Source organism: Cordyceps javanica, chromosome 6 (genome assembly GCF_051103115.1).
Source record: "Cordyceps javanica chromosome 6, complete sequence".
Lineage (NCBI taxonomy): Eukaryota > Fungi > Ascomycota > Sordariomycetes > Hypocreales > Cordycipitaceae > Cordyceps > Cordyceps javanica.
Window position 1 is genome coordinate 2,891,275 of NC_139300.1, and position 24,238 is coordinate 2,915,512.

Here is a 24,238-nt window from a genome sequence, read left to right on the forward strand (position 1 = left end):
TGGCCGGACATGACGACTGCGAGCACGGACTCGTACGTGGTCCATGATGATAATGAAATACAGCGACAAAGACAAGTCGACTAATACTTTTGTCTTTTCTTTTCTTTTCTTTACTTTGTTTAACCTTTTTTTTTTCCCTCTTCTTTGTGTGAGCGTTTGGAAACAGGGGCCGGGGCGACAAGGAGCTCCTGGACGGGGGACGGGAAACTAGTCATGGGCATTTTGGCTGGTACAATGTACAACTTTACACACCCTCTTTTTGAGGGCTGGTGACAATCTGGAATTTCACTGGTACGTTCTTTAATCTTGCACACGGAGGACTTTCTTTTTTTTTTTTCTATCGTTTTCATGTGGGACCCGGGACACGCACGAGGCACGCTCAGGGACGGGCGCCAAGGTTTGGAAAGGAGTGATATCACACCGCTGGAACACGATACACAGCTCAATACCAATTTCTTTTTTTTTTCATGTCCAATAAATGCATAATCTCACATCTCATATTTGTTCATGACTCTGCGACTGGACAAACCGTTTTTCTTTTAATTGGATGTTCCGCCCCCCCCTCCCCGAGAACTTTCGTTCCGACCCCTTCCGCACAAAACAGGCCGGTTCCGAGACAACCTAGTCTCGACCGGAGTCGCAGTCACAATTCATCTCCGCCCGGTACGAGTCGCGGCCCACGCCGTGAAGGTCCGCCAGGAGCATCGCCGCCACCTTGCTCTTGGCCTCGACGGCGCTGGCGGCCTTGGCGTGCCAGCGTACCTGGCCGTGGACGAGCAGGGCGCAGACGCAGTCGCTCGCCGTGAGCGCGGGCAGGCCAGTCCGCGACTCGCACGGCACCTCGGACACGCAGAACCGCCAGCGGCCGCACCCGTACCGGCCCTGCAGCGCGTGGGCCGCCTGCGTCACGACGTGGCCCGCGCCCAGGGCGTCGTAGCCGTCCATGTCGTCGAGGTGCGGCCGGACCAGACGCTCAAAGAAGGCGCGGACCACGGCGTAGTCGTACCGCGCGTCGACGAACATGGCGCCCAGCAGCGCCTCGACCACGTCGGCCAGGACCTTGGGGGGCCGCGTCGCCAGCGTCCAGTAGCCCTTGCTGGGCGGGCGCCCGTCGCGCGCGGCGGCCGCCTCGTCCGCCTCCCGCAGGTACGCGAGCCGTTCCTCGTACGCCCTGATCTGCCCGGGGACGGCGGCGTCGGCGGTCAGGATCTCGCGCTGCAGGCCGAGGCCGACGCAGAGCCAGCCGAGGAACTGGTTGCCGCAGACGGCCATCTTGTGCTCCGTCAGCCACTGCGGGCCGGCGTCCGGGTTGGCGCGGAACAGGTGGTCCACGACGGCCATGTCCAGCAGCGCGTCGCCGAGAAACTCGAGAGTCTGGTAGTTGGGAATCTCCTCGGCCTTGTACGACGGGTGCGTGAAGACGCTCCGCAGGAGCAGCGGTGAGCGGAACCGGTACCCAACCAGCCCGGCCACCCTGTCCACCGTGGCGCGGACGCTGGCGCTGCCGGGACTCGAGTGCCACCCGGGCGCGGAGAAGCCTGCATAGTAGTCTGCGAAGCAGCTCATATCGTGGTTGGCGCTGTTGACTACCTTGGTGACCGCTCTGACGGCCTCGTCCATGTTTCCAGATTCGACGCCGGTCATGTAGGCGGCACCGATGATGGCCTCGCAAACATCGGCAATCGTCTTGTCTCCGAGATGCTGTACGACGGTTGTTTTGGCCGATTTACCACGCACAAGTCGTAGATTTGGATACCACGTACGCCTATCAAATGAGCCGGAGCGGATGTAAGCTTGTATGCCCAGGTCAAGAGCTGTGTTGAACAAGTTTTTGTTGCACAGCAGCAGCATCCTCTCGACATGATGCTCAAATTCATTGGCACTGGGGTTGCGCGTGTAGAGCGCAATGGTCGTAGCCATCTTGAGGAATGTATCACCCAGAAATTCGAGGCGCTCGTAGTTGAACTGGCCGCCGAGCTCGTCATGTTCGTCATCGAGCGCCTCGTCATCTGAATTAATCTGGGTCTTCGTAAAGGCCTCCAATGCCAGCTGGAGCGGCAGGCTCAACCCTAACAGATCAACCGCCTCTGCCACGATCAAAGCAGACTCCAAGCGGTAGAGAATAGATGGAAGCAGTAGCGCTGCGCGAGCAACATCAGCAGAGATTGGTGATAGCTTTAGACATTGGAGAGTGATGTAGCATAATTGGTCCTGCCTGAAGTTCTCGACATCCTTCTCATCGAGAAAGTTGCGCCGCAGAGATAGCAACATGGCCCTGTACACTGGCTGTTCAGTATCAAATATGATACTTTGTCGGTGAGGTCCTCTGGTGCTGCAACTGTACTGCATGATTGATTTGTCAGATGCCAAATAGGCATTGCTCTTGTGTTCTGGAACATCAGCAGGTGTCGGGTCGGTTGCTCGAAGTGTAGGCTCAGGCTCGTGTAAAACAAACTTTCTCGACCCGTCATGAGGATCAACGACAAACTGCTGGTGGGCAAGGTTTCCGCGATCGGCAATCAGTTTCTCATCCGTGGACAGAACCATCTGCTCCAACCTTTGCCAATCAACGCCCCCTTTCTCGTGCCCATTCGACGATGTGCATGTAGGGGCAATGAAGAACGGTATCTCCTCATTCTTTGCATCAAATTGTTTACTGAATACATCATCAAAGAGGCGGAGAGTAAACGCCGCCAGACCCTGTACTTGCTCCGGTAACACGTCTACAGGCCCGCCGGCGACCAAGTGTGCTGACACTTTGAGATCTGTCGTAATGAAAAGCCCGATAGGCTCGATATTTGGCAGTTTTTCTCGCGTCAACAGCGCAAGAGTAGTGACACCGGCGCAACCAGGGTGTATCTCAATAAAGGTCTGAAACAACCGAGTCGGAATCTCAGCTGGCAGCGACGTCCACATCTTTGGTTTGAGCAACATGGTGTATTCCTTCTGCTTCTTGCTACGGAGAGACAGTCTTGCATTCCGCATTCGGGGCAGCTGCTTCTTGAATGTTGGTTGCAAATTTTCGTTGATGCTCCCTAGTTGGATGAGGCGCTCGCATGCTTCGTACGCAGCTGCGCACCTGGCCCTAATTTTGCTCCCCTCTACGCTTCCCGACGTCGACTTGAACGGGGCAGAGTCCGGAAGAATGACCCAGCATATAAAGCCGGTACCTGTTCCGGACACGACGTATTCGGGAGTTGGGTTCTTGTCCGTCCCCTGAGCCAGCGTCGACACGAATCTTGCGAGCACAGTCATGCTGTTCTGGCTGGAAAGCGTAGCGGTATCTGCGACGACGAGTTCCTTTTCCGGTATGCGTTCGTACACACCACTCTGTCTGTCGGGCGGTAAGTTCTGACAGAAGCGGCGCAGACATTGCGCGTCATACATGACGTTTTGCAACCGCTTCATATGCTCGTTGTTGTCCTGCTCCATCATGGTGATGTAAACAGATGAGGCTTTCCGCGCGCGACCGCGCGACTGGATGTACTGAATGGCGGAGCTACACATATCAAATCGGATCACGAGGTCGCAGGCAGGGATATCGAGACCTTCCTCGGCAACAGACGTCGCAAAGAGGCAATTCGTGTCACCGTACTTGAAGTTGTTCAGCTTCATCATGCGCTGGCGCTGGGACATGTTGGCGAGATTGGACGTTTTCGCCAACCCAACCTGCTTCTGTCAGTCGAGTACTTGGAGCTTGGGAAGAAGAAGAAGAAGAAGCGCGAGCCACAAACCATAAAGTCGGCGGCCATGCCGCTGGGTGCCGTGCCAGGCTGCCCAAAGTAGTCCGCCAGTATCATGGCCACGTACTGCTCGTCGACGAAAACGAGACATTTTGTGGCGCGATTCTCTGCAAACGCGGAGCACAACGTCTCGCGGAGCACGGCGAGCTTGGACGAGATGGCGCCGTCGTCCGTCGGCAGCGCGGCAAACTCGTGGCTGTCCACGAGGGGACGAAGGCTCTCGAGCGCGCTCGAGGCAGATTCGTACCGATCGTAGTTGAACTCTGTTTCGCTGTTTTTCGCCGACTGCAGAGCCATATTCTTCATGGCATCGTTGGTCAAGAGAACCTGCCAGAAACGGTCAGCGCACCATGGACCGAGAGCTGATCCCATCTTGACGGCACAGTGAACGGAGGAATTTAGCTGTGGGATTTGACGAGCGTGCTCGTCAATGATCCTTGTCAGTTCCGTGTAAGATTCTTGGGTTGCCCTGAGCGGTTGGTAGAACCGCACTTTCTCTTTCTGCTCGCGCTTGACCCAGCCAGCCTCGAGGACCTCATCTGAGACTGTCGCGATCTCGCTGCACATGAGGCTCTCGAGCCTCTGGACTGCTGAATCCATGTCCAGCGTTCCCGTGTCGATGGGTGACGCGGTCAGTCCCAGGACGCGTGGCTTCTCGCTGTCGTGTCGCGGGTAGTACCGTTTCATGATGGCGGCGTACGGGTGCTCCTTTTTCGCATGGTGGACTTCATCAAAGATGAGGAGATTTATCTGTTTCATCTTTATGAAGCCATGGCTGAGGCAATCCAGGAGGATTTGGGCGGTGCACACAATGATCATGTTCTCTTCAAACTGTGCGTTCCAATGCTGCGGTGCCTGCTCCATTGGCTGCTGCTCGCCGTAGAATTTGGTGACCGAAAACGGTAGGTTGGCGTGGACTACTTGGTACTGTTGCTGACAGAGGGCGACTTTATCAACGACAAAGAAGGCCGTCTTTCGTATGCATCCTCTGGATCTGTCCTCAAGCTCTTGTTCGAGAACGTAGCGGAGCAGCATGATCGCGATCAATGTTTTGCCCGAGCCTGGCTCTCATTAGAAAGGGTCTCGCGCAACAGTCATCCATGTCAAAATCTCTCTACGTACCGGTGTCCAAGACAACAATTGTATTCTTCTTCTTGGCCCTCTCAAAGAGCTCATTCTGGTACTCGCGGGGGGTGACTATGAGCGCAGAAATCTCGGCAGCAGCGTCACTGAGGCCTTCCGAGGGTGCACTCGAGACGGAAAGCTCACCATCATCGTCGACTCTGGCGTGGTCCTCAAGCCATGTTTTGAAAACGCTGTTGTCACTGATCTTGCGCTTGGAAGGATGCCGGCGCTCTGCGGCGTACTGTGAATGCATCGCGAGGCTTGCTTGGTGGTCTGCACAATGTATGTAAAAGTCAGGCTTGAAAGAGAAAGGAAAACTTTCTGTTTCGAAACAAATGATGGGACAGTGTATGCTGTGTTTCCTGTTGGTGGCTAGCGGTGTGTATCATTCACTGCACGTGGCCGTGTTTGACGGCAGCCGGCTGACCTGCAGCCTGTAGATATGCAACGTCAGCATATAAATACGAAGTGTTTGTCTTCGATCAAAGAAGATCAGATTATTGACTATGTGTTTCAATGCTATGCTATCGGTTACATAATACATTGCCACGTAGCAACGGGCACAGGTGCAATTTTCGTATAGCACAAGTGTAGGTAAGTGCATCGGAGGGTAGTACGCGATCTATGTGAGGGGCGCACAATATTTTCTTGAGATCTCCAACCGACTGATTTTTAATTCTGTTCAGAAAACTAACCATTTTCCAAGTTGTAGCAATTTGACCGTATGCGGCCGCCGCCGATTGGACCAAGACGCGCATTGCTTATAGCCTCCTAGTACAGAGCCCACCCAGCAGAGGAGAGTATCGAAAATGGAAAAACGCCTGTATATTGAACCAAAAGCATAATAATTATCAGAGTAAGCCCCAAACTTATGACCGCTAACGAACTGCCCAAACCTCACGCCGGACCTGAGCCCACTGCATCTCCAAGTCGGCCACCACCATTCCAGATGTGCAATCACGCCCCCCCCCCCCCCCCCAGACCATTAGCTATTCCAGTGCTGTAAGGAAGCAGATGACGACCCGTGATAAAATGCAAGACTTACAGGAAAAACCACGCCCTCAGGAATCTTCTATCCAACTTTGATGAGCACCTCCGCAGCTACTGCGTGCCTCGCAAAAACGGCATCACCCGCCTTGTCGGCGAACAGCACCTGCTGCTTGTTTCGGTGGCCGGTGCCCACACCCACCGTCCGCTGCTTCGCCTCGTAGAATCTCTCCTGTAGCTTGCAAAACGCGTGCTGCGCATCTTCCGGGTCGCCGTACGGCACGCCCGGCTGCCGGCGGAGGGTGGTCGCCTCGAGAGCAAAGCGAGCCCGCGTTGCGCTAGCGGCAAACTGTGCCTTGTTGGCCACGGGGGCGTAGTCGGCCAGGACGGTCGTATCGCGCGCCGGTCGCGGGTAGTTCTTTGTATTGGAGCGCGGATCTTCGACTGCGAGGCGGCTTTTGGTACGCCAAACCTGTGGTTCTTTGCGCTTGCGAGGCAGCTTCGCGGCGGCTGCAGGCCGCCTGGTGTAAGCCCGCCGCGCCCACATCTTCTTGGGGGAGTCTGGGGCGTAGTCAGAATCACTATCTGACTGTCCCGGCTCGATCAATTCGGAACTTTGGCTGAAGCTCTGCTTGTTATGCTTGCGTCGCTTCTTTTTCGGTCTTCGTTTCGTGTTCGCCGCTAGCTCTGGAACGCAGTCATCGTCCTCTGTAAGACCATTGCTTGTAGGGTTTCCGGTATTCTCATAGTTGAGATCTTCCTGATAAATGACGCATTGACCTAAATCGTCGGAAGTAGGACAATGCGCAGGGGTTGATGATTGCGGTTTCGCCTCGTCTGAGACCGATAGGGATTCACCAAGCACTTCATACTGGCTGGCTGCTGCCAGCTCATGCACGACAGCCTCGTCAGTGGCAGACATATCGAGCTCTGACCCATAAGACTGTCTTTGACAGGGGTCTACAGCGCCTGATATAAGCAGCAGTGGCTCGCCCTGCCAATCGTCTTCCCATGATGTCCCAGCACGAGCACTCTCCGAAACACAGTCGCCGCGGCCTTCTTGACTCCCATCCATGTCCAGGATATCGTCATGCGTGATGGATGCCGGCTTCCCGCACTCGAATGTTGTAGCAGTAAACGAGCCCGGAACCGTCTCTGGATAAAGACCTTCTGGAAACCCCACCCCGAAGTGCCCCAAAGCTGCCACCTCCTCCTCAATGCCAAGGACCGTTCCAATGAGAGAAGCGTGCCGCCGGTAGCAATCTGCTGGTGTGTCAGGATGACGGGAGCACGACGATATCTCGTCCCGGCCCCGTTCATTGCCAATGCCAGCCGACGGCGCATCGACGAGCTCTACCCCAGCTGGCGGCGGATCGGGGAGGAACCGAACGTCGTCGGCGAGAAAGACCGTCCAATCAATCACGCATTGCTCCATAGTGACGCCGATGCAGAATTGGAGGATCCCTGAGAGTTGAAAGAGAAGACACAGGGCTTGGAGCAATTTCCAAAATTTAGCAGTTGATTGCCAAAAACCATTGGTAGGGTAGATTGAGTGGCGCCAGCTGGCAGCAAACGAAGCTGCCGTGGCCCATGTTTCCTCACAGGTGCCATCGACCGTACACCTCGGACCTATTTGGCACTGGGGCGGATTCGAAAATGTCATGTTTGGTATTATACAAGCTATGGGGTACGTGATCATACTGCAATGTCGTGAAAGAGAAGCTCGACGGTCACAAGTCCCCAGTCGCAGAAACAAAAGAGAATGAGCCAAACGCCATGCCATGCAAAAGGAAAAAGAAGAAGTCTAGTTACAGTCATAAGCGCCCACCACCCTACTGGATATCCTTGAAGGGTGCAAAGGCCTTCCTGTCCTCGAACCGAGCCTCATCGCCAATGCAGACACCATCGTCCTCCATTTCCACGTCGGCACTCGTGCTGTCATCGATGGCACGTTTGCCATGCTTGGAATTTTCTGGCTGTTGCATGTGCTGCGTCGCGGCTCGGTGTTCGGCGACGTCGCCGGCGGCCTCCAACAGGCCCTCCCACGTATCCAGTCTGGCCTTGACGTCGTCGTCGAATGTGCAGGAGAAGCGCTGTGCGGAGACAAACTGAACAGCCTGGGGCCTGGAAACCCCGAACACGGCCATGATGTACGCCGCGACGACGGCAGCGGACCAATCGTTGCCCGTGTCGCAGGTGACCAGAATCTTGCCAGTGGGCACCGCGTGGCCACCGGCGGTCGCTGCATCGGTCCCCGCGCGGGCATGGACGGCTAACATGTGCGTGTTGAGAGTCTGTATGATTTCACGAAATTTTCTGGTGAGATCCCAGAGGTCGGTGGAGTACTCAACGTGCGACTCGAGACCGGGGCAAGCCTGGCAAGCCCGGTCGACGCTCTGCAGGGTCAGCGTCTGACTCCTGGTGTGGCGCAGGAGAAGGATCAGGGTGAATTGGTCACTCTTGAGGTTGAGATGGCTGATGGCGCTCGTGGGGCCGATGTACATGTAGTCGAGGATACGGTGAGTGTTTTGGCGATATTTGTACTCCCAATTTCCGGTATAGTGAATGGGGTTCTGCGCCTTGCCGCACGTCACGATATCGAGCTGCTGCTTGGTGAGCTGTATCGCATCGATGTACGCATCGCAAGGTTTCAGGGTGAGGGCTTCCGGGTCGCCCCTGTCGTCGGACGTCGAGAGCGCAGGCATTTCTGGGGTCGAACTAGGCAGGTGGCGCGAGAAAGGCGCCGTTGGAGTCGCGCCCCGGTTCGACGACTGGGGCGCGACAAAGTCTGCATATTGCATGATGTGATCGGCTCCAGGATCTGCCATGGCAGACGGATGCATGGCGAAAGATTGCTTCGAGGGCCAAGAAGATGTTGGCAGACCGCGCTGTAACGTGTAGTGTATGGGAGGCGACGGATTTACAGTGTGTGCCTGTCAAGTGCCCTGGATGTGAAGCTGTCTGGCTTGAAAGGCATAAAGGAAAAAAAAAAAGGGAAACGGGCAGGAGTCAATTACATGCGACAGCAGAGTGCACCATTTATAAACACAGAGTTAAACAATGTTGGTGCAGAGGTTGAGCTTCGACAAGACTGGCGAGCAGAGTTGTGATGAAGCTTTAGTTGAGCGCCAGCTTTGCCGGCTGTAACTTCTGCCCCGCGCCAGGCAACAAGACCCCACAGTGCCATTGGACTCGTCCCCACAGCATTGTTACAGGAGTAAAGCAGCACAAAGGCAGTCGGGAGAGTAAATTGACAAGAGGATTCAGCAGGCGCCTGCACCTCGTCGGATGAAGTGAAAGAGGCAAGTTCTGTCATGATGGACAGGGACAGCTCAGCTTTCGTGCACAGCGGTTCCGGAGCCACCTAGACAGGTTGTTGTGCAATACTAGGTAGGTAGATACCTAGCTAGCTAGGTACCTAGGTAGATCCCTGGATCTCTATGAATTGATAGAAGCAATTGTTTTTACTATTATGTCCTGCAAGACACATACTATGCATCGATATCTGACTCGAGCTATTTCTCGAGTCTTTTATTGATTTGAATACTTTTCACATTTCACATTTCACTAATAAGAACAGCTCGTTCAAGAACTTACTGGTAGCACAGCCTTATAGTGAAACCACTCTAATTTTGGTGCACATCCACCGCTGCCAGCGGCCTGCAGACGCCCAAAAAAAAAAACGCTCCATTAGATCAGGGCCTACCTTGGCGCTGGTGAAACAAAACGCTGCGAATTATCTTCCCGCCATAGTTACATGATTAATTCACTTGGCCATTGTGCCACTGGCTAACTACAGGACAAGGCACATAAAATCGTCACGTAGCAAAAGACATTTGCCTTGGCGTTCATATTAAATTCGTTTTCACATTTAACCGTTGCTAACTGCCATATTCACAGGTACTGGCCGTAGAACTCAACCAGCTTTTTACCGGCCTCATCAATACGATCGTACAGGTCCGCGTGCGTCTTGTCCTCGATGACGTACAGCTCTTTGGGCTCCTTGGCGTTGGCAACGCCGTCCTCGCTGTACCACCTGGTCGCCGCCTTTGTGCCCGTAATCATCAGCAGTGGCCGCGGGCTGATCATGTCGTTGTGCCGCAGGGCGTCAAAGTTGGCCATGAGGTCCCAGCCGCGCGGGTGCGTCTGGTTCGCGGCGAGGTTCCGGCCGCGGTCCGTCTTGTAGTACGACGTCAGGTCGCGGAACGATTCCGGCAGGTCCCTGGGCGCCGCCTCGAGGCTCGGCGGCAGCATGTCCACCAGCGGCACCGGGGCCCCGGCGCCGACGTCGCTGTTGCGCGAGGCGGCCGCCGCGCCGAGCTGCGACCGCAGCGCCTCGAGGCTGGACGAGTCCTGGTCGAAGCCGCGGCGGGCCATGGTGCCTACGCACACGGCGGCCGAGGTGCCGACGGCCCGGATGCGCGTGTCCGTCTGCGCGGCAAAGGGCACGTACCCGCCCGCGGCGCAGATGCCCAGCGCGCCGATCCGGTCCGAGCTGACGTCGGCGTGGCCCACGAGGAACGTCACGGCGTTCTTGATGTCCTCGACGCGCTGGTAGGGGTCCTCGAGCCCGCGCGGCTCGCCCTCGGACTCGCCCTGGTAGCCGGCGTCCGGACAGAGGCAGTAGAAGCCGGCCTGGCTCAGGACGCGGGCGTAGTTGGCGGGGGACTGCTCCTTGATGGACGTCCACGGGTGGGCAATGACCACGGCAGCGCCCTTGCGGTCAGGGGAGCCGGGCACGGGGCGGTACAAGTGTGCAGCAATCTTTAGACCCTGTGACTTGAAGGAGACATTTTCGGGTGTAGACATCTTGGAAGCTTCTTTGTGCAACTGTATGCGTGCGTAGATGGAGAGAAGTAAAGCGTTGAAGAGTTGTGATAGTACGGAAGAAGAGTCTGATTGAAGGGCTGGTGATGGACGGGACAAGAGGTTTATATAGACTTCTATAGTTATTCAACATACCATGTGACATCATTGCTCGCCCTCGTGGAGCCCTTCCAAAGCTGCGCAGCTCACAACGCGGCAATTAAGCCAAAAGAATGGGGTTGGGCAAGGATTCGACTAAATGTGACAGCGCCAGTACTAGCTACCTGCCTGGTACGTATCACAATTTCCGCCCTTAAACGGACTTAAAAGATTATATCCAGAAATCTGGGTCCAGAAGTACCAGTCCCCATTACCATGAGTGCAATCTTGCAGCCGTACAGGTCTTTGAGGTACAGAGGGTAGCTGTCGGCATCTGTTGAATTAGATAGCCAACACCCTCGCCAACCGGTGCGGTGCCACCTTTCGCACAGAAGCAGTGGCCCAACAGCACGGGTGTCCCACAGTTTTCGGAGTGGGGCGGCCGATGGCTATCGGCGGGCTGCCCGATTTTCGGGACCTGCCTCGACCCTGCGTCCAAGCATAAACGCTGGGTCGGCTGGTCATGGTCCGATCCAAGCCTCCTTGCTTCCCTTTTGGGCACTCTCTGCTTCCGAAACTGTCTGCACCAGGTTATTCATGCTTGTCGACGTGCCGGGCAAGCCCACCTCAAGCGTGAATTTGCGATTTCGCAACTCGGTCCATGCAGCGAAACGGCTGCATCTGTGGAGCACCGCAAACCCACACTGGGTGTGTGGCAAGGAGAATGGATTACAAGCAGCGATGCTGTAGACAGTCAGTGATGTAGATAGTTATCACTGTTCTTCAGAAATCCGCTGCTTACAAGCCAATATACGAATGCACCACGACGTAGTCGGTATCGGGTGCCACACGTCTGTATGAGTGGGATGCTCGGAACGCGGCGGCATTTGCGAGCTGAAATCTTCTGCAGCAGGTGAAGGCGCGGCGAATTTCCTACTCGATGTGAAATAAATGTCCCGCATAGTAAATGAATTTAGCTTTCTTGGCCCACCCCGTGAGACAATGTTTTTGAGGAAGAGCAAAAAAAACAATGGGCCAACACCACAACGTCTCAACTCTACATCGTTCGTCGAATCACATTTTGACGTTGATTCAATTGGTTCTGGGCGGCTAAGCTGCAAGGAGAAAAGACAAGCAGTACAGAAAAATAAGGAAGGGAAAGCAAGCAAGACAAAAGTGTGCAAAACACTTTTTCTTTTGGAATATAACTAATACCTTTGTATATGATCAAGAAATGAAGTCTTGCCGTACAATATTATCATGTTATAAAAAGCTAAAAGAATCGATGTCAAGCAGGTCGTTAGCCCGAGCGAAAGCACGCAAAAAGCCACCAAGCAAGTCAGAGAGGGGTCCCAACTTTTGCCGCGATATGCCTGTTGTTGCCGGCTAATTGTAGAAGAAGAAAGGAGATGCAGATCCGTGAGCGATCGGTATAAGTGCTTGCCGCTGCGCATTCAGTCCCACAATGACAGCTGACTTCGAGTACCACAAGCAGTGCAACAATGCAAAAGCAAATGTGGAATCCATGTCGAACACATAATTCCGGCCCCCCTCTCTCTTTTTTTTTCAGAGCGTTAATAAAACGCGTTAGCACTGATGCCTGCTGGTATCGGTGGCGTCGTTTCCGCGGCCCAGTAATAAGGCTGTCCACACTCTCGCCAAGATTGGCTGATCTACTAGTATCACGATGGGCGTGCAAAATACGCAGTCACTGGCAAGCCTCGACGGGGCGATATTAGAAGCCTGCAAAATATACAAAAAGAAGAAAAGAAGAAGAAGAATGAAAAAAAAATACCCTTCCAGCTCGCCTCAGCTCCCTCAAGCTTGCAGGTGATGATTTATCAACAGACAATACCTGGCCACTTGGCTACGTAGGTAGTTGGTTAGTGGGGTAGACAGACCAGGCTCAGGCAAGAAGTGGCAATTGCTAACTGCCCATTATATTTTTAAAACTAGTTGCTGCGTTTACCGTATGTTGGTGCGTTCTTACTTGCCTACCTATGTAGGATGATCCCCTGGTACCTGGCCTGGCTGCATGACCCCTCACTCACCGACATCTCCAAACTCCTCACATCAGCTTGTCCATTTACCCCTCCTCGCACGCAAGCCGATGCGTTCATGATACAAGCGATACGAAGAACACTGCAATACACATAATCTATTTCTCAGAAGAAGACCACACACACACACACACACACACACACAATGAGTATCGACCGCGCCGAGTGGCATCAGGGCGACGACCTCCCCGCCGACCTCGACCCCGCCGCCGCCGGCACCCACATTGGCATGTTCCTCGCCTGGGCCGTCCTCCGGGACCTGACGTCGGCCGCGCACGAGACGGCCCACGCCGACGCGCTCGCGGCGGTGCGGGCGCGCGCCGCCCAGACCACCCCCGGCCGCTACCTGGCCGCCCAGTGCGGCGGGAGCCTCGCCGACGACGACCTCGCCGAGGAGGCCCAGCAGTTTGCCCGCGAGTACTACGTTAGCGCCGACGCCGACGCCGACGCCGCCGCCGGCCATGGCGGCCAAGATGATCATGATGTCGTCGCCGGCAGCGTCGTCTACCTCGACGACTACGAGCGCACCCTCGCCGCCGGCCTGCCTTCCCTCTACCACGTCCACGACTCCTGGGACAACTACGACCTGCTCGCCCCTGTCCTCGACGCCGCCTTTGAGGCCTGGCGGGAGAGGGGCTAGAAGGGGGAAGGGAGGGAGAGCAAACTAGAGAGAGAGAAAGACATGGAAAGAGAATAACGAAATCACAGTGGGGGGGGGGGGGGGGGGGGTTAAATGATATGACACGGCTTTGGAAGTGACAAACAAAGATACCACAGGAAATCCCACAGCCAACGCGAGAAAAGCGCATGCAATAGACTTACCAAGAGCGACCAACTATACCGCAAGCGTGCTTTATTCAATAATCAATTAATCAGAATGATATTTTCCTTTCCTTTGTTTTGGTCGTATACAAAAATTGAATAGCTTTTATCTAAATGGTTGTTCTTACATGTCATGTTGTACATGCTGCCCGTATACATCGGAGACGCTGAGCACCTCCTACAAACGTACGCCGATTTTCTCAGTCCTCTATAATACAGTGATAGTAGTGTTGTACAATTATGCAGTCACCTCGCTTCGCTGCTTTACTTCCTCGGGCGACGAAATCCCCAAGGCGGCGCTCTCATTACCCGAGTCAATGTCCGCTTCGGCCGCCACCTTTTCCCGCCACCTGGCCGCCTTGGCCTGCCGCCTCTTCTTCTGCCGGAGCGACAGTAGCTGCTCGTCTGTAAAGTTGAGCTTCTCGAGCGAGTCAATCAGCTTCTCCTCGACCAGAGCGCGTGCGTGGAACGCCAGGTCGATGCTGCGAAACAGGCCCGTGAAGCGGTACGAGAGCCAGATGTAGCCGTTGAGCGCCATGTGAAGCGACTCGAGCTTGTACAGGTAGTCGGTCGCCTCCTTGCCCGAGCGCTCTGTGAGCTGCAGGTCAAGTATCTCGAGCGGAATCTCACGGATGGAGAGTAGGTCGCCCGACTCGTTGTGGGCGATGACGCGCGCCATGGCCTTGAGCGCGGCGATGGAGCCCTCGCTGGACAGCGAGATGGGCATGTGGCAGATGCTCTGCCGATCGTAGATGGAAAGCGGCAGGTCCTGAATGATGTCGGCAATCTCGAGCACTGAGCTGCTGATGTTGAGGCGAAAGTGCGGGCTGACCGCCGCTGCCGCCTTGATGCGCATCAAAATGAAAGAAAGCGGCGTGTCGGGCGGGAAGTAGGACGCGAAGCGCTCGACGATGCTCGGCGGCGGCTGAATGTAGGCGTGTTTAATGTCATCGACGTGTTGCTGGAAGGCCCTGGTGAGGGACCGCACGTCCTGCCGGTCCATGGCCATGACGTAGCCGACCTTTTGCTCCGTGCTCGTGGCCGCTTCCTTATCGTCCTGCTGCGCCTGCTGCGCGGAGCGGTATCGACCGGCGCGGCCACCAATCTGCTTAAATTCGGGAACGCTCAGCATCCGATGTTGAAAACCGTCAAATTTGTGTACCGACTCGAAGATGACGCGCTTGATTTCGAGGTTGAGACCCATGCCGATGGCGTCGCTGGCCACGACAAAATCGTAGTCATTGTCGGGGTCGTTGAACAGCGCCGCCTGCTGCACTCGCACCTCCGGGGGCAGCGTGCCGTATATGATGGCACACCGGCGACCGGTCTCCTGCTCAACCTGTCGTTTCAGGGCGTGGAGAGAGACGCGGCTAAATGCGACAATGGCGTCGCCTTTTTGAAGTCGGTGGTATTTGCCTTCCAAGGCTGTGGACATGGGCTGGAGGGGGCTAAGCCGCTCGTAACGGTGCACGATGCATTCGTCACCGATGGTCGCGCAGAGATTCTCAATCAGGGACACGGTTCTCTCCTCGCCGCAGACGTGGACCTCCTTGGCCTGCACGCCGAGAAACGCCGTTGTCCACGCACTACCTCGATCCGGGTTCCCGATCATTTGGATTTCGTCAATGACGGCCACGTCGAACTTTTTGTTAAGCGGCACCATCTCAACGGTGCAGCTCGAAAAGTATTGGTCCGTATCCTCTGGGATGCGGACCTCCTCGCCGGTGATGAGAGCGCAAGGCAAATTCTTGGCGCGGAGGCGGTGGTAGACCTCAGCGGCCAGCAGTCTCAGTGGTCCCGCGTAGACGCCGCACGTGGAAGCTTCCAGCGCCTTGAGTGCGTTGTAGGTCTTTCCAGAATTGGTCGGTCCAACATGTACGTGAATTTTGCGCTGCATTGTGCGCGTGGCCGGGAACCACTCGTGCGGGTAGCGGAGATTGAGTATGTTGGTCTGGCTCTCCTCGATGCCTTTCGAGAATCGCTGCTGGGTGACAAAGGACTGAAAGCAGTACTGTATCTCTTTTTGAAGACCCTTGACATCCTTTTGGATAAAGGCATCGCGCAGGTTCCAGAAGAGCGGATTCTTGTCGCGACGAGTGATGTTCTTCTCGGCGAGCAAGAAGGCCTCATCAATGGAGTTCATGAACTCGGAACCTTGCCGGCGCAGCTCATCCTCGCTGATGCCGCCTTGCGCGAACTGTGCAGAGTCGAGCTGCTGCTGCAGGACAAACTGCAAGCGATGAAGCACGGTAGACCGGAATATGCCATGTTTGCCCCTGTACTTTTTGTCATTATCTAGTACAAGTCTTGAGCGTGGGTCATGGCCCTGACCAATCTTTTCAGCGCATTTTTGTCAGTGGATGGATGGACATGAGATGAGAGGGAGGCCCGAGTCTGGGTCAGGCATACCGAGTTGGCTCTTGGCTCGAGCTTTGGTTTTTGGTGTAATTTTTGTTCCAACTTCTTAGCCGACAGTCGTTCAATGACAACGCGGTGAGGTCTCCCATCCTTTTGTTGTGGCGCGCTGGTCGAGAACAGTTTGTTGCAGGATGAGACTGGGGTCCGGACACTACAGGCCCGTCTGCAGGCAACACGTATCATAGCCGAGGCGTCCTAAGGTATTTGATTCATCTCCCTTGGATCAAATGAGCCGATTCTCATAATCTGATGAGTTGAGGGGGGTTTTGGTGGTGGCGTCCCCCTTATTGAAGAAGATATCAGAAAATTTGGACTCGAAAATGTACGTGCAAACACTGGCGATGGCCCAGTCGCAGCCCCTGTTGTGGCCGGATCAACGCCACCCGGTCCACTTTTTGTGTGGCTAGTGTTCAGGGACTCCATTGCTAGTAGTTTGCTACCACCATTCACTGGAGCCAGTGGACGGGAGGCCTGCGGAGTACTTTTAGAGATACAACTCTTTCATCTTACAGTGAGCCTCCCGCTCCAAAACCAGGCCATACAGGTGTCTCCATGCGCCGTGGTCAACGCTGAATACAGCGAAGCTACAGAACTTTTCTGCTGCCTTACGGCACGTGTTCCTAGCAGCCTTGTTAGAGAGCCGGCGCTGCGTCACTGACTGGTGTCGCAACACTCGCTCAATATCCTGTCTGCCATACCACTTTGTCGAACATTATTTCCCTCTGCCACTGACTTTCGGTCGTTCCACGGGCTTGACAGAAACATCTACGCTATATCAGTCGCTCGAGGAGCAATCACGATACTGCACACTACCGATACCTCTGCCAGCCATGGCCTCCTCTTCGACACCAGCGACGCCGCTGCTCTAGTATGGACACTGGCCTTTCCTTTCCACAGATTCCATCGACAAGCTTACGGAATACTAACACACAACTCCGTTCCATTCCTGCAGCTCTTGCGTCGCGCACAAGACGACGATCCTGTCGGAATGCACAACCTCGGCCTCGTCGCAGACGTCGTCGCTCGCGTCCCTGATCCTTCCCAAGATTGAGCACGCCAAGCCGCAGAAGCTCACCTACACGCACGGCAGCAACCAAATCCACTACATTGCCGAGGCGCCCTCGGAGCACCCCGACCACCCGGCCGCCGGCGGCCTGACCTTCCTCGTCGTCGCCGACGCCGCGCTGGGCCGCCGCGTGCCCTTTGGCTACCTCGTCGAGGTGCGCCGCCGCTTCTTCGCCGACTTCCCCGAGACGAGCGACTTCTCCGACATGCCCAACTACGGCGCCGGCGCCTTCAACGGCACCCTCAAGACCCTCATGGTCGACTACGGCGCCACGAGCGGCGGCCAGAGCGACGCCATCGGCAACGCCCGCCGCGAGATTGACGACGTCCGCGGCATCATGACCAAGAACATTGAGAGCCTCCTGGAGCGGGGCGAGCGCCTGGATCTGCTGGTGGACAAGACGGACCGGCTGGGCGGCAGCGCGCGCGATTTCCGCGTGCGCAGTCGGGGGCTCAAGCGCCAGATGTGGTGGAAAAATGTCAAGCTCATGGCCTTGCTCGGTCTGGTCATTTTCATCATCATACTCGTCATCATCATTTCAGCCAAGAATTAAGGACCAGTTTTGTAGGTGCAGGCTTTGCGGAACTGTTCGATGGGAGTCTATCATCGTATGTATATTGCACAGAGGCCAGACCAATGAAACAGTGTCAGGGCGGCCAGTGTTCCCGGGATTGGCGTTTCTTTCCTTTGTCATCATAACTAGCACTCACTTCCTTCTCTTTGCCTAAAACCATTCATGATCCAAGTTCCGTTTCCTTGTCCCCGCCAGACAACAATGCACAGGTGTCTGTCGTACACCTTTCATGCGATGTTGTAGAACCGGGTCCAGCTGCCAGGATTATATAGAAAACGTTGCTCGCCACAACCTCAAGTCGCACTCTTGGTAAATCAATTCGTGTCCCGAAAAAAAGAACGAGTGGTGCTCCCCAGGCTCTTCAGTCAATCAAATCCGCCGTCCATCCTCAACTCATAACTTGGGCAAGTTCCCCGCATTACTGGCCTGTCTTGTGCCGTCCTGGTAGATGTAACCGTGCGTGACTGGGCTGTTTAGCTGCTGCGGCGCGGCCGATACCGCGGACCGGCGCAACCGGTCCGTGAAGAATGCGGGATGTGTGGTAGAGGCGCTGTAGGGGAAGTGCCGGTTCCATGCCTGCTGCATCTGCGCCGTGACGGGGTTGCTCGGTGGCGCTGGATCGATTGGCGCCATGGCTTGTGTGATGAGTTGTGCGGTTCGAAATGTATCAATGTTATGCACGGAAATAGCAAGTCAAAAGGAAGGGGAGCTCCAAAGCTGCAAGGGCTAGAAAGCAGAGGGGTTGGCGTGATGAAAAGCTGAGATGTCGTGTGATGGTCAAGTTGTAAGTGAGTGATGTGAATGCAGTGGCATCGACCGAGGCCCGGCTAGCTGCCCGCTTTTTTTTAGCATCTGCGCTGCGCCGATACAGGCTAATACAACCACAACACCTTAGTCAGCTGGACAAGTTGTAGTGAGCGTACTACTTGTGTCGTTGGCGATGAGTATTTCGATGGCTATTTTAGGTTAGTGAGGAATGTACAGCACGTAGGATTGAAGCGTATCCAGCTTCTTGTGTCAGCAGTCATCCCTGGCGGTAGCTGTTCTGTGTATTATTGCACTGAATAGAGTCGCCTATGTGTGTAAGACGAAGTCCTCGGTTGGCATGAATTCTGAAGAGAGAAAAAATAAGTATTTGTTAAATTCATATATATAGATATATAGATATTGTATTGGGGTTTTCCAAAAACGACATTTTCAATAAGTAGTGAGCTATATTCCATGTACTTGCAAACCTAAATATGCCTTTGATTCTCCTCCGCGCCAACTCAGCCAATGTAGCGACACTCGACGCCGTAGTTGTTGGTTCCACAGCTGGTCATCTGCTGGTTTCCGTCGTAAATCTCGACAATGTTTCCGCCGTCGGCGCCGACGGTGCCACGGTTGCCCTTGGCCTGCGTGTTGGTGATGTCAATGGTGCCAAAGTTGGCCAGGTAGACGTGGTTGCCGCTGCTGGTGTCGGTGAACTGCTCGACGATCCACTCGGCGTCGGTCAGGCACAGCTCGGCGTTCATGTTGTCAAAGGTCCGGTAGTCGGACTGGCCGGTGGAGAGGTTCTCGAGGAGCACCTTGCCGCTGCGGGTGCCGTAGGCCCAGACGCTCATGCGGATCGTGTCGCCCGCCTTGGCGCTCACGCCGCGGTACGTGTAGCTGGGGTTGGGCCACCACTCGTACCACGTCTCGACGGCGCCGTTGCCCCAGTTGGTGAAGCCCGTCTGGATGATGGCCCGGCCGCAGCTCTCGCCGTCGATGCCCACCCACGTCGCCGCGCCGGCGTTGCCCTGGTTGTACACGGACGGCACCACCGACGTGCCCGTGACAAAGGTCCAGCCGCTGCCCTCCTGGACGGACCCGGCCCACGGCGAGACGTTGCCGGACTGCCTGCTCCTGAGGCTGCCGCGGGGCAGGGAGCTGGTGAAGTTGGCAATCTCGTCATTGACCATGGCGGGCCTGTCCAGCGCGGGGACGACTGTGCCAGCGCTGGCCATGGCCAAGCTTGAAACGAGAGCGGCAAGTGAAAGCTTCATCATTCACAGACTTTGAAGAATGGCGTTTCTAAATGATGTGAAGAAATGATTGTGATTGTAAGCACACCCCAATGAATGACGGGGTGTCGCCTCGTTATTTATACAAGATCATGCTGCTTTCATGACCCTTCTACAACCCAACTACGTACCGCACTAATAGTATAGTATATTCGTTCATCACTTCATCCATCACATGTACACAGTGTTGGTGAAGCTTTCCATTTACATAATAGCCTAAGACGAACGCTGCTTACACATGGGCTTCTAGACTAGCGTAGCACCGTCACCCCAGATTTCACACTTGTGATCACAGCATAGGACGAAAGTCCGGGGGCGGTATTTACCTAATAGCCTCATCCGGACGCGAATCAGGGGTCGTTTATCTAGCTAAAATGGCATCTCAACGGATGTGTCGGCAAGTCGACGTTCAGCTCAAAACATTGCAGTGTCTAAATGTAGGGCTGTCGTGCGTAATCTCACCATCGTCAGCCTTGATCTGGGTCTGAAAGCAGGCCAGCTCCGGCACCGGGCGTCGTACATGGGCCCGCTAGCCGCTACATGATAGCGAGCTAATAGGCTACCTGCCCATTCCAGGTTGGCCTCGGTTTGGGTATCCCACGAGTTTGGTGTCCTCGCACGGTTTCTCCCACGCCGGACCGCAGCTGTGACGCTTGTCTAGCGCTGCACCTCTGCGGAATCGAAAGGAATGGTCCGCAAGCTCGGTCCAAGTGAAGCGTTTCTGGCAAATCAACGGTAGTGATGAGTTTTCAGATGACAGCTCAAGGTAGCATACTTTCCTAAAAGAAGTAGGTCCTCACGAGCCACATTTGCCAAGGCTTTTGCAGCTTCACTAATCAGTCCTATCATGGCTGCCCATGTACTTATCAACGCCTAACGCTAGCAAGTATACCACCACCACGTCGGCGACACTAATAAACTTCCTCCAGCAGGAAAACCTGATCGTCATCGTTTGGGGGGAGCTGCGGCATCTGTAGTACGAGATCAACTGGTCAAGTACATGTGCAAAATGTACTGTTTTTTATTCGACAAGTTCCGTAAGTATACAAGCGAGTACACGGTCTCTCCATGTCCTCACGTACATTGTCCCATGACCGCCTGCAACTAATCCACCGGCGTCTTCCACCACACCAGCCTTGCGGTTTCCGAATCTGGTAAGAGTTCAATCAAGCGACGCGGGTAAGGACTCTCTACTGATATTCGCATGTGAGTTGCGGTTTAGAGTTTCAGGCGTCGTAACCGCCATTTTTCACATTTCCAATGAAAAATACATGGACATAATCTTGGAAAAAATTCCAGTAGTGCGGTAGTACGTCTCAGGGCCTGTCCTGGGACAGGACAGATGCCCCATGTAAGTGGCGGGCGCAGCTAAAAACGCAAATGGTGAGCATCGTAAAGGCCATCCATTGGGACTACAATAGAAAGAAGTAGTAGAAGAAGAAGAAAAAAAAGAGCTTCATCGAATGTACTGTTTCCAAATTTTGAGTGGCAAACTGGGCGGCATTGTCGTGTAATGCTGCGGCAACCAATGCGCCGCGGGTCAGTCTACACGTATAAGCTAAAATTGTCTCGGAACAGTCATCAATTGACCCGGTTAGCTCAATTGGTCAGAGCGTTGGACTGTTAGTAACCCCACTTCAATCACAGTCTTTCATCTCAAGCTAACCACTTCTACAGTTTATGGTAACACATATCTCATCCAAAGGCTACGAGTTCGACCCTCGTACTGGGTGCTTTCCTTTTTTGTTTTTTTTTGCACCCCGGAATTTGGTTGTATGGGCTGGGAAGTGGGCGCAAAAAAGGCGCTTCCTACTTTATGCTATTTACATCGTTTTTATTCTTTTTCTCTTTTTGCTTTGCTCATACTGTCTGTATTCTACACAGAGGCTGTTATGGCTTCCGCTTCGTAACAAAACAGGCTGAGGTATGTGCCAGGGGCCCTTTATGAGATATCATATTATGCCACTATTGGCTCTCCTTCATCATGCTTGATGACCTACAGGGTACCGATCGCAAGCTAGCAACAAGAGGCGCAGCTGGACCAGCTGCAGTCATCAAAGCTGGCTCTGGCAATGCCTTCGCTTTCATGTCGTGATCCCCACGACTTGCACCAACTTGTTTTACTAAGATCATGGCATTGGCTAGCCAGATTCGAGCGCCGCGCTGAAGAAGTCCTGGTATAGCCCGACTCTTATTTTCATGCATGTCTTGGCTGCTCTGCACAACAGACCAATATTGGAATCATCATTCATACATAATGTCCTGCAGGTAATTCCGCCGGTGCAGCTCGCGGACAAATTTCCCTGCATCATAGCCTAGGCCTCGTACAAACTCCCCCGCTTTCTCTGCTGCAGAAGTAGCAGATGCATGATATTAAGATACACCTCAGCGGTCGTCACATGGTCCACCGCACCAGGCAGCCTGAATTTATATTTGAGAGCGCGTTGCCAGCGGAAATCCCGGGTGCGCTCTCTGCATCTACCCCTCAGATCATACACAAACACATCGAAAAGAACAATTTTCAAATACCATGGTTGCTGCCGAGTCAGAAATTTTGCCAAAGGCAGCACCGCCGGTAGCGCTACCAGCATCCGCCAGCACTGTCATCGTGCGGGCCATCGACGCCGAGACCAGTATTGTCGGCAGCAGCAATGTATTCCTCCAGCCAGCGATTACCGGCCATGACTACTTGAATCTTTCAACAATGTGTTTTCTCATAGAGCACAGAACAGATTCTGGTACAGAATACGTCTTGTTCGATTGCGGCACCCGAAAGGACTTTTGGGATATCACGCCCGCCGTTCATCGATCGATTGCGGCCTGGCTGCCCGGTGTCGAGGTGCGCCGCAGCGTCGACGAGATCCTCACGGACCAAGGTTTCAATCTGTCTGATCTGAGTAAGTATTGCCAAGAAGCAACGGATGTCCTTTACAGTTCTCTAGTTCTTCCTTCATTTTATTTTTCTTCCTTGCACCTTCTTCGCCATCTTCAAGACGATTGTCAGACAAAGCGCTTACTCGAAATAGAGGCCATGATTTGGAGCCATTGGCACTTTGATCATATCGGCGACGGAGCCAAGTATCCGCCGAAAACGGACATTGTGGTTGGGCCCGGATTTATAGACGCCTTTGTACCAGGCTGGCCCGAGAATCCAGACGGAGTACTGCCAACTAGCTCGCTCAAGTATGCAGAAATCCACCTTTGCCATGCCATGGGCTAATACGTGCAATAGAGGCCATCGCATCCATGAGGTAGACTTTCCGATGGAAGTGGCAGGGTTCCCCGCCCACGACTACTTTGGCGACGGATCCTTTTACTTGTTAGATGTACCTGGTGTAAGTTTGCATTTGTATGTGGAACCGATATTCCCATTGCTAACATCTACGAGCACGCGGTTGGGCACATATGTGGATTGGCTCGAACGACCGCAGACACATTCATATTCATGGGTGGCGACTGCTCGCATTATCCCGGCATGCTCCGCCCGACACAATATATTCCCATGCCCGAGACCATTCCTTCTGGTCACCTGGACCCCTACTATCCTTCAGCCTGCCCGTGCTCCCTATTTACGGCGCTCCACCGCATGAATGGCATCGGCGACAACGCCAGCACGGCGTCGTCCGAGGCGCGGTCCAACCCTTTCTACGACGTTACGCGACTGCAGCCTAGCGTTTACAAGTTTGGCGATGTCGCGCAGGAGAGCTTGGACAAGGTCAAGATCCTGGACGCCCAGGAAAATGTCTTTGTCTGCTTGGCCCACGACGGTGCCCTCATCGACACCCTACCGCTGTATAACAACAATGTCGACGCCGACATCAATGATTGGAAAGATTGCGGATACAAGGAAAAGACACGATGGGGTTTTCTCAATGAGCTTCCGCGAGATGGAAAGGCCGGTCGGCCACCTCTGACTCCGGGACTGTTGCGGAACGGGAACAAAATCGTCTGGAAGGATGAGGCCTGGGCAGAATCAACCTCCTAGGGCACATTTCGCCCGGGGCTATTAAGAAGTTCACATTTTAATCTAACATTGACGCTCATCTTGTTTTCCCCTCATGCTCTGTTGCGCTCCTACGTGTCCTCTGTACCTGGGAAGCGCCTGCATTGTTACATCTCAAAAACGGGGCAAATATAATGAACTCCAAAGGAAGCAAAAATAAAAAAAAGCAAAAGTAAATATACAACACCCGGTGTTCGCTAGTCGTTACCGACCTGACTACTAATCTAGCGCTTAAGTGGTTATCGATCAGAGATTAGATAGGACGCCTAGGTGTCTTGCAGTGACCGACGTAGCGTGCGTAGACTCCTCATGGCCATATGTGAGGGCTTCTTGGGGAAAGCTGTGAACACGGCGATCAGGTTTCATAAATATGTAGCTGTTCCTTCGGATTTTCAAGTGGACTTGTACATCACCCAGTAGGAATTATGGATTAGCAGCTGTTTAGGTATTTACTGCTCCCGGTTTGGCCTGAAAATGCGCATTCTAACTA

At 54.3% G+C, this 24,238-nt stretch overlaps 10 protein-coding genes and 1 non-coding gene across 11 annotated transcripts; 4 read left to right on the plus strand and 7 right to left on the minus strand.

Moving 5' to 3' along the window:
- Window positions 1-621: 621 nt before the first annotated feature.
- V2A60_009315 (uncharacterized protein) lies at window positions 622-5,121 on the minus strand (the record flags this gene model as incomplete). Its single annotated transcript, XM_083260582.1, has 3 exons — window positions 622-3,669; window positions 3,735-4,804; window positions 4,866-5,121. The coding sequence occupies 3 exons, from the start codon at window positions 5,119-5,121 to the stop codon at window positions 622-624; spliced, it is 4,374 nt and encodes a 1,457-aa protein (XP_083116708.1).
- An 819-nt stretch (window positions 5,122-5,940) lies between these two features.
- Window positions 5,941-7,290, minus strand: V2A60_009316 (uncharacterized protein; the record flags this gene model as incomplete). Its single annotated transcript, XM_083260583.1, has 1 exon — window positions 5,941-7,290. The coding sequence occupies one exon, from the start codon at window positions 7,288-7,290 to the stop codon at window positions 5,941-5,943; it is 1,350 nt and encodes a 449-aa protein (XP_083116709.1).
- Window positions 7,291-7,687: 397 nt separating this feature from the next.
- V2A60_009317 (protein-tyrosine phosphatase-like protein) lies at window positions 7,688-8,698 on the minus strand (the record flags this gene model as incomplete). The annotated part of the gene is made up of 1 exon (XM_083260584.1): window positions 7,688-8,698. One exon carries the CDS (start codon window positions 8,696-8,698, stop codon window positions 7,688-7,690), a length of 1,011 nt encoding a protein of 336 aa, XP_083116710.1.
- Window positions 8,699-9,749: 1,051 nt separating this feature from the next.
- Window positions 9,750-10,664, minus strand: V2A60_009318 (alpha/beta hydrolase; the record flags this gene model as incomplete). The annotated part of the gene is made up of 1 exon (XM_083260585.1): window positions 9,750-10,664. One exon carries the CDS (start codon window positions 10,662-10,664, stop codon window positions 9,750-9,752), a length of 915 nt encoding a protein of 304 aa, XP_083116711.1.
- A 2,301-nt stretch (window positions 10,665-12,965) lies between these two features.
- On the plus strand, window positions 12,966-13,460 carry V2A60_009319 (uncharacterized protein; the record flags this gene model as incomplete). Its single annotated transcript, XM_083260586.1, has 1 exon — window positions 12,966-13,460. The coding sequence occupies one exon, from the start codon at window positions 12,966-12,968 to the stop codon at window positions 13,458-13,460; it is 495 nt and encodes a 164-aa protein (XP_083116712.1).
- A 420-nt stretch (window positions 13,461-13,880) lies between these two features.
- On the minus strand, window positions 13,881-16,243 carry V2A60_009320 (ATP-dependent RNA helicase SUV3; the record flags this gene model as incomplete). Its single annotated transcript, XM_083260587.1, has 2 exons — window positions 13,881-15,977; window positions 16,052-16,243. The coding sequence occupies 2 exons, from the start codon at window positions 16,241-16,243 to the stop codon at window positions 13,881-13,883; spliced, it is 2,289 nt and encodes a 762-aa protein (XP_083116713.1).
- A 647-nt stretch (window positions 16,244-16,890) lies between these two features.
- V2A60_009321 (synaptobrevin-domain-containing protein) lies at window positions 16,891-17,679 on the plus strand (the record flags this gene model as incomplete). Its single annotated transcript, XM_083260588.1, has 2 exons — window positions 16,891-16,928; window positions 17,013-17,679. The coding sequence occupies 2 exons, from the start codon at window positions 16,891-16,893 to the stop codon at window positions 17,677-17,679; spliced, it is 705 nt and encodes a 234-aa protein (XP_083116714.1).
- Window positions 17,680-18,093: 414 nt separating this feature from the next.
- On the minus strand, window positions 18,094-18,333 carry V2A60_009322 (uncharacterized protein; the record flags this gene model as incomplete). The annotated part of the gene is made up of 1 exon (XM_083260589.1): window positions 18,094-18,333. One exon carries the CDS (start codon window positions 18,331-18,333, stop codon window positions 18,094-18,096), a length of 240 nt encoding a protein of 79 aa, XP_083116715.1.
- Window positions 18,334-18,968: 635 nt separating this feature from the next.
- Window positions 18,969-19,688, minus strand: V2A60_009323 (A4/G1 family peptidase; the record flags this gene model as incomplete). Its single annotated transcript, XM_083260590.1, has 1 exon — window positions 18,969-19,688. One exon carries the CDS (start codon window positions 19,686-19,688, stop codon window positions 18,969-18,971), a length of 720 nt encoding a protein of 239 aa, XP_083116716.1.
- A 1,645-nt stretch (window positions 19,689-21,333) lies between these two features.
- On the plus strand, window positions 21,334-21,478 carry V2A60_009324. Its single transcript has one exon. It is a non-coding gene; the product is annotated as a tRNA-Asn (tRNA).
- Window positions 21,479-22,275: 797 nt separating this feature from the next.
- Window positions 22,276-23,730, plus strand: V2A60_009325 (beta-lactamase-like protein; the record flags this gene model as incomplete). Its single annotated transcript, XM_083260591.1, has 4 exons — window positions 22,276-22,642; window positions 22,772-22,928; window positions 22,978-23,080; window positions 23,134-23,730. 4 exons carry the CDS (start codon window positions 22,276-22,278, stop codon window positions 23,728-23,730), a joined length of 1,224 nt encoding a protein of 407 aa, XP_083116717.1.
- Window positions 23,731-24,238: the final 508 nt, after the last annotated feature.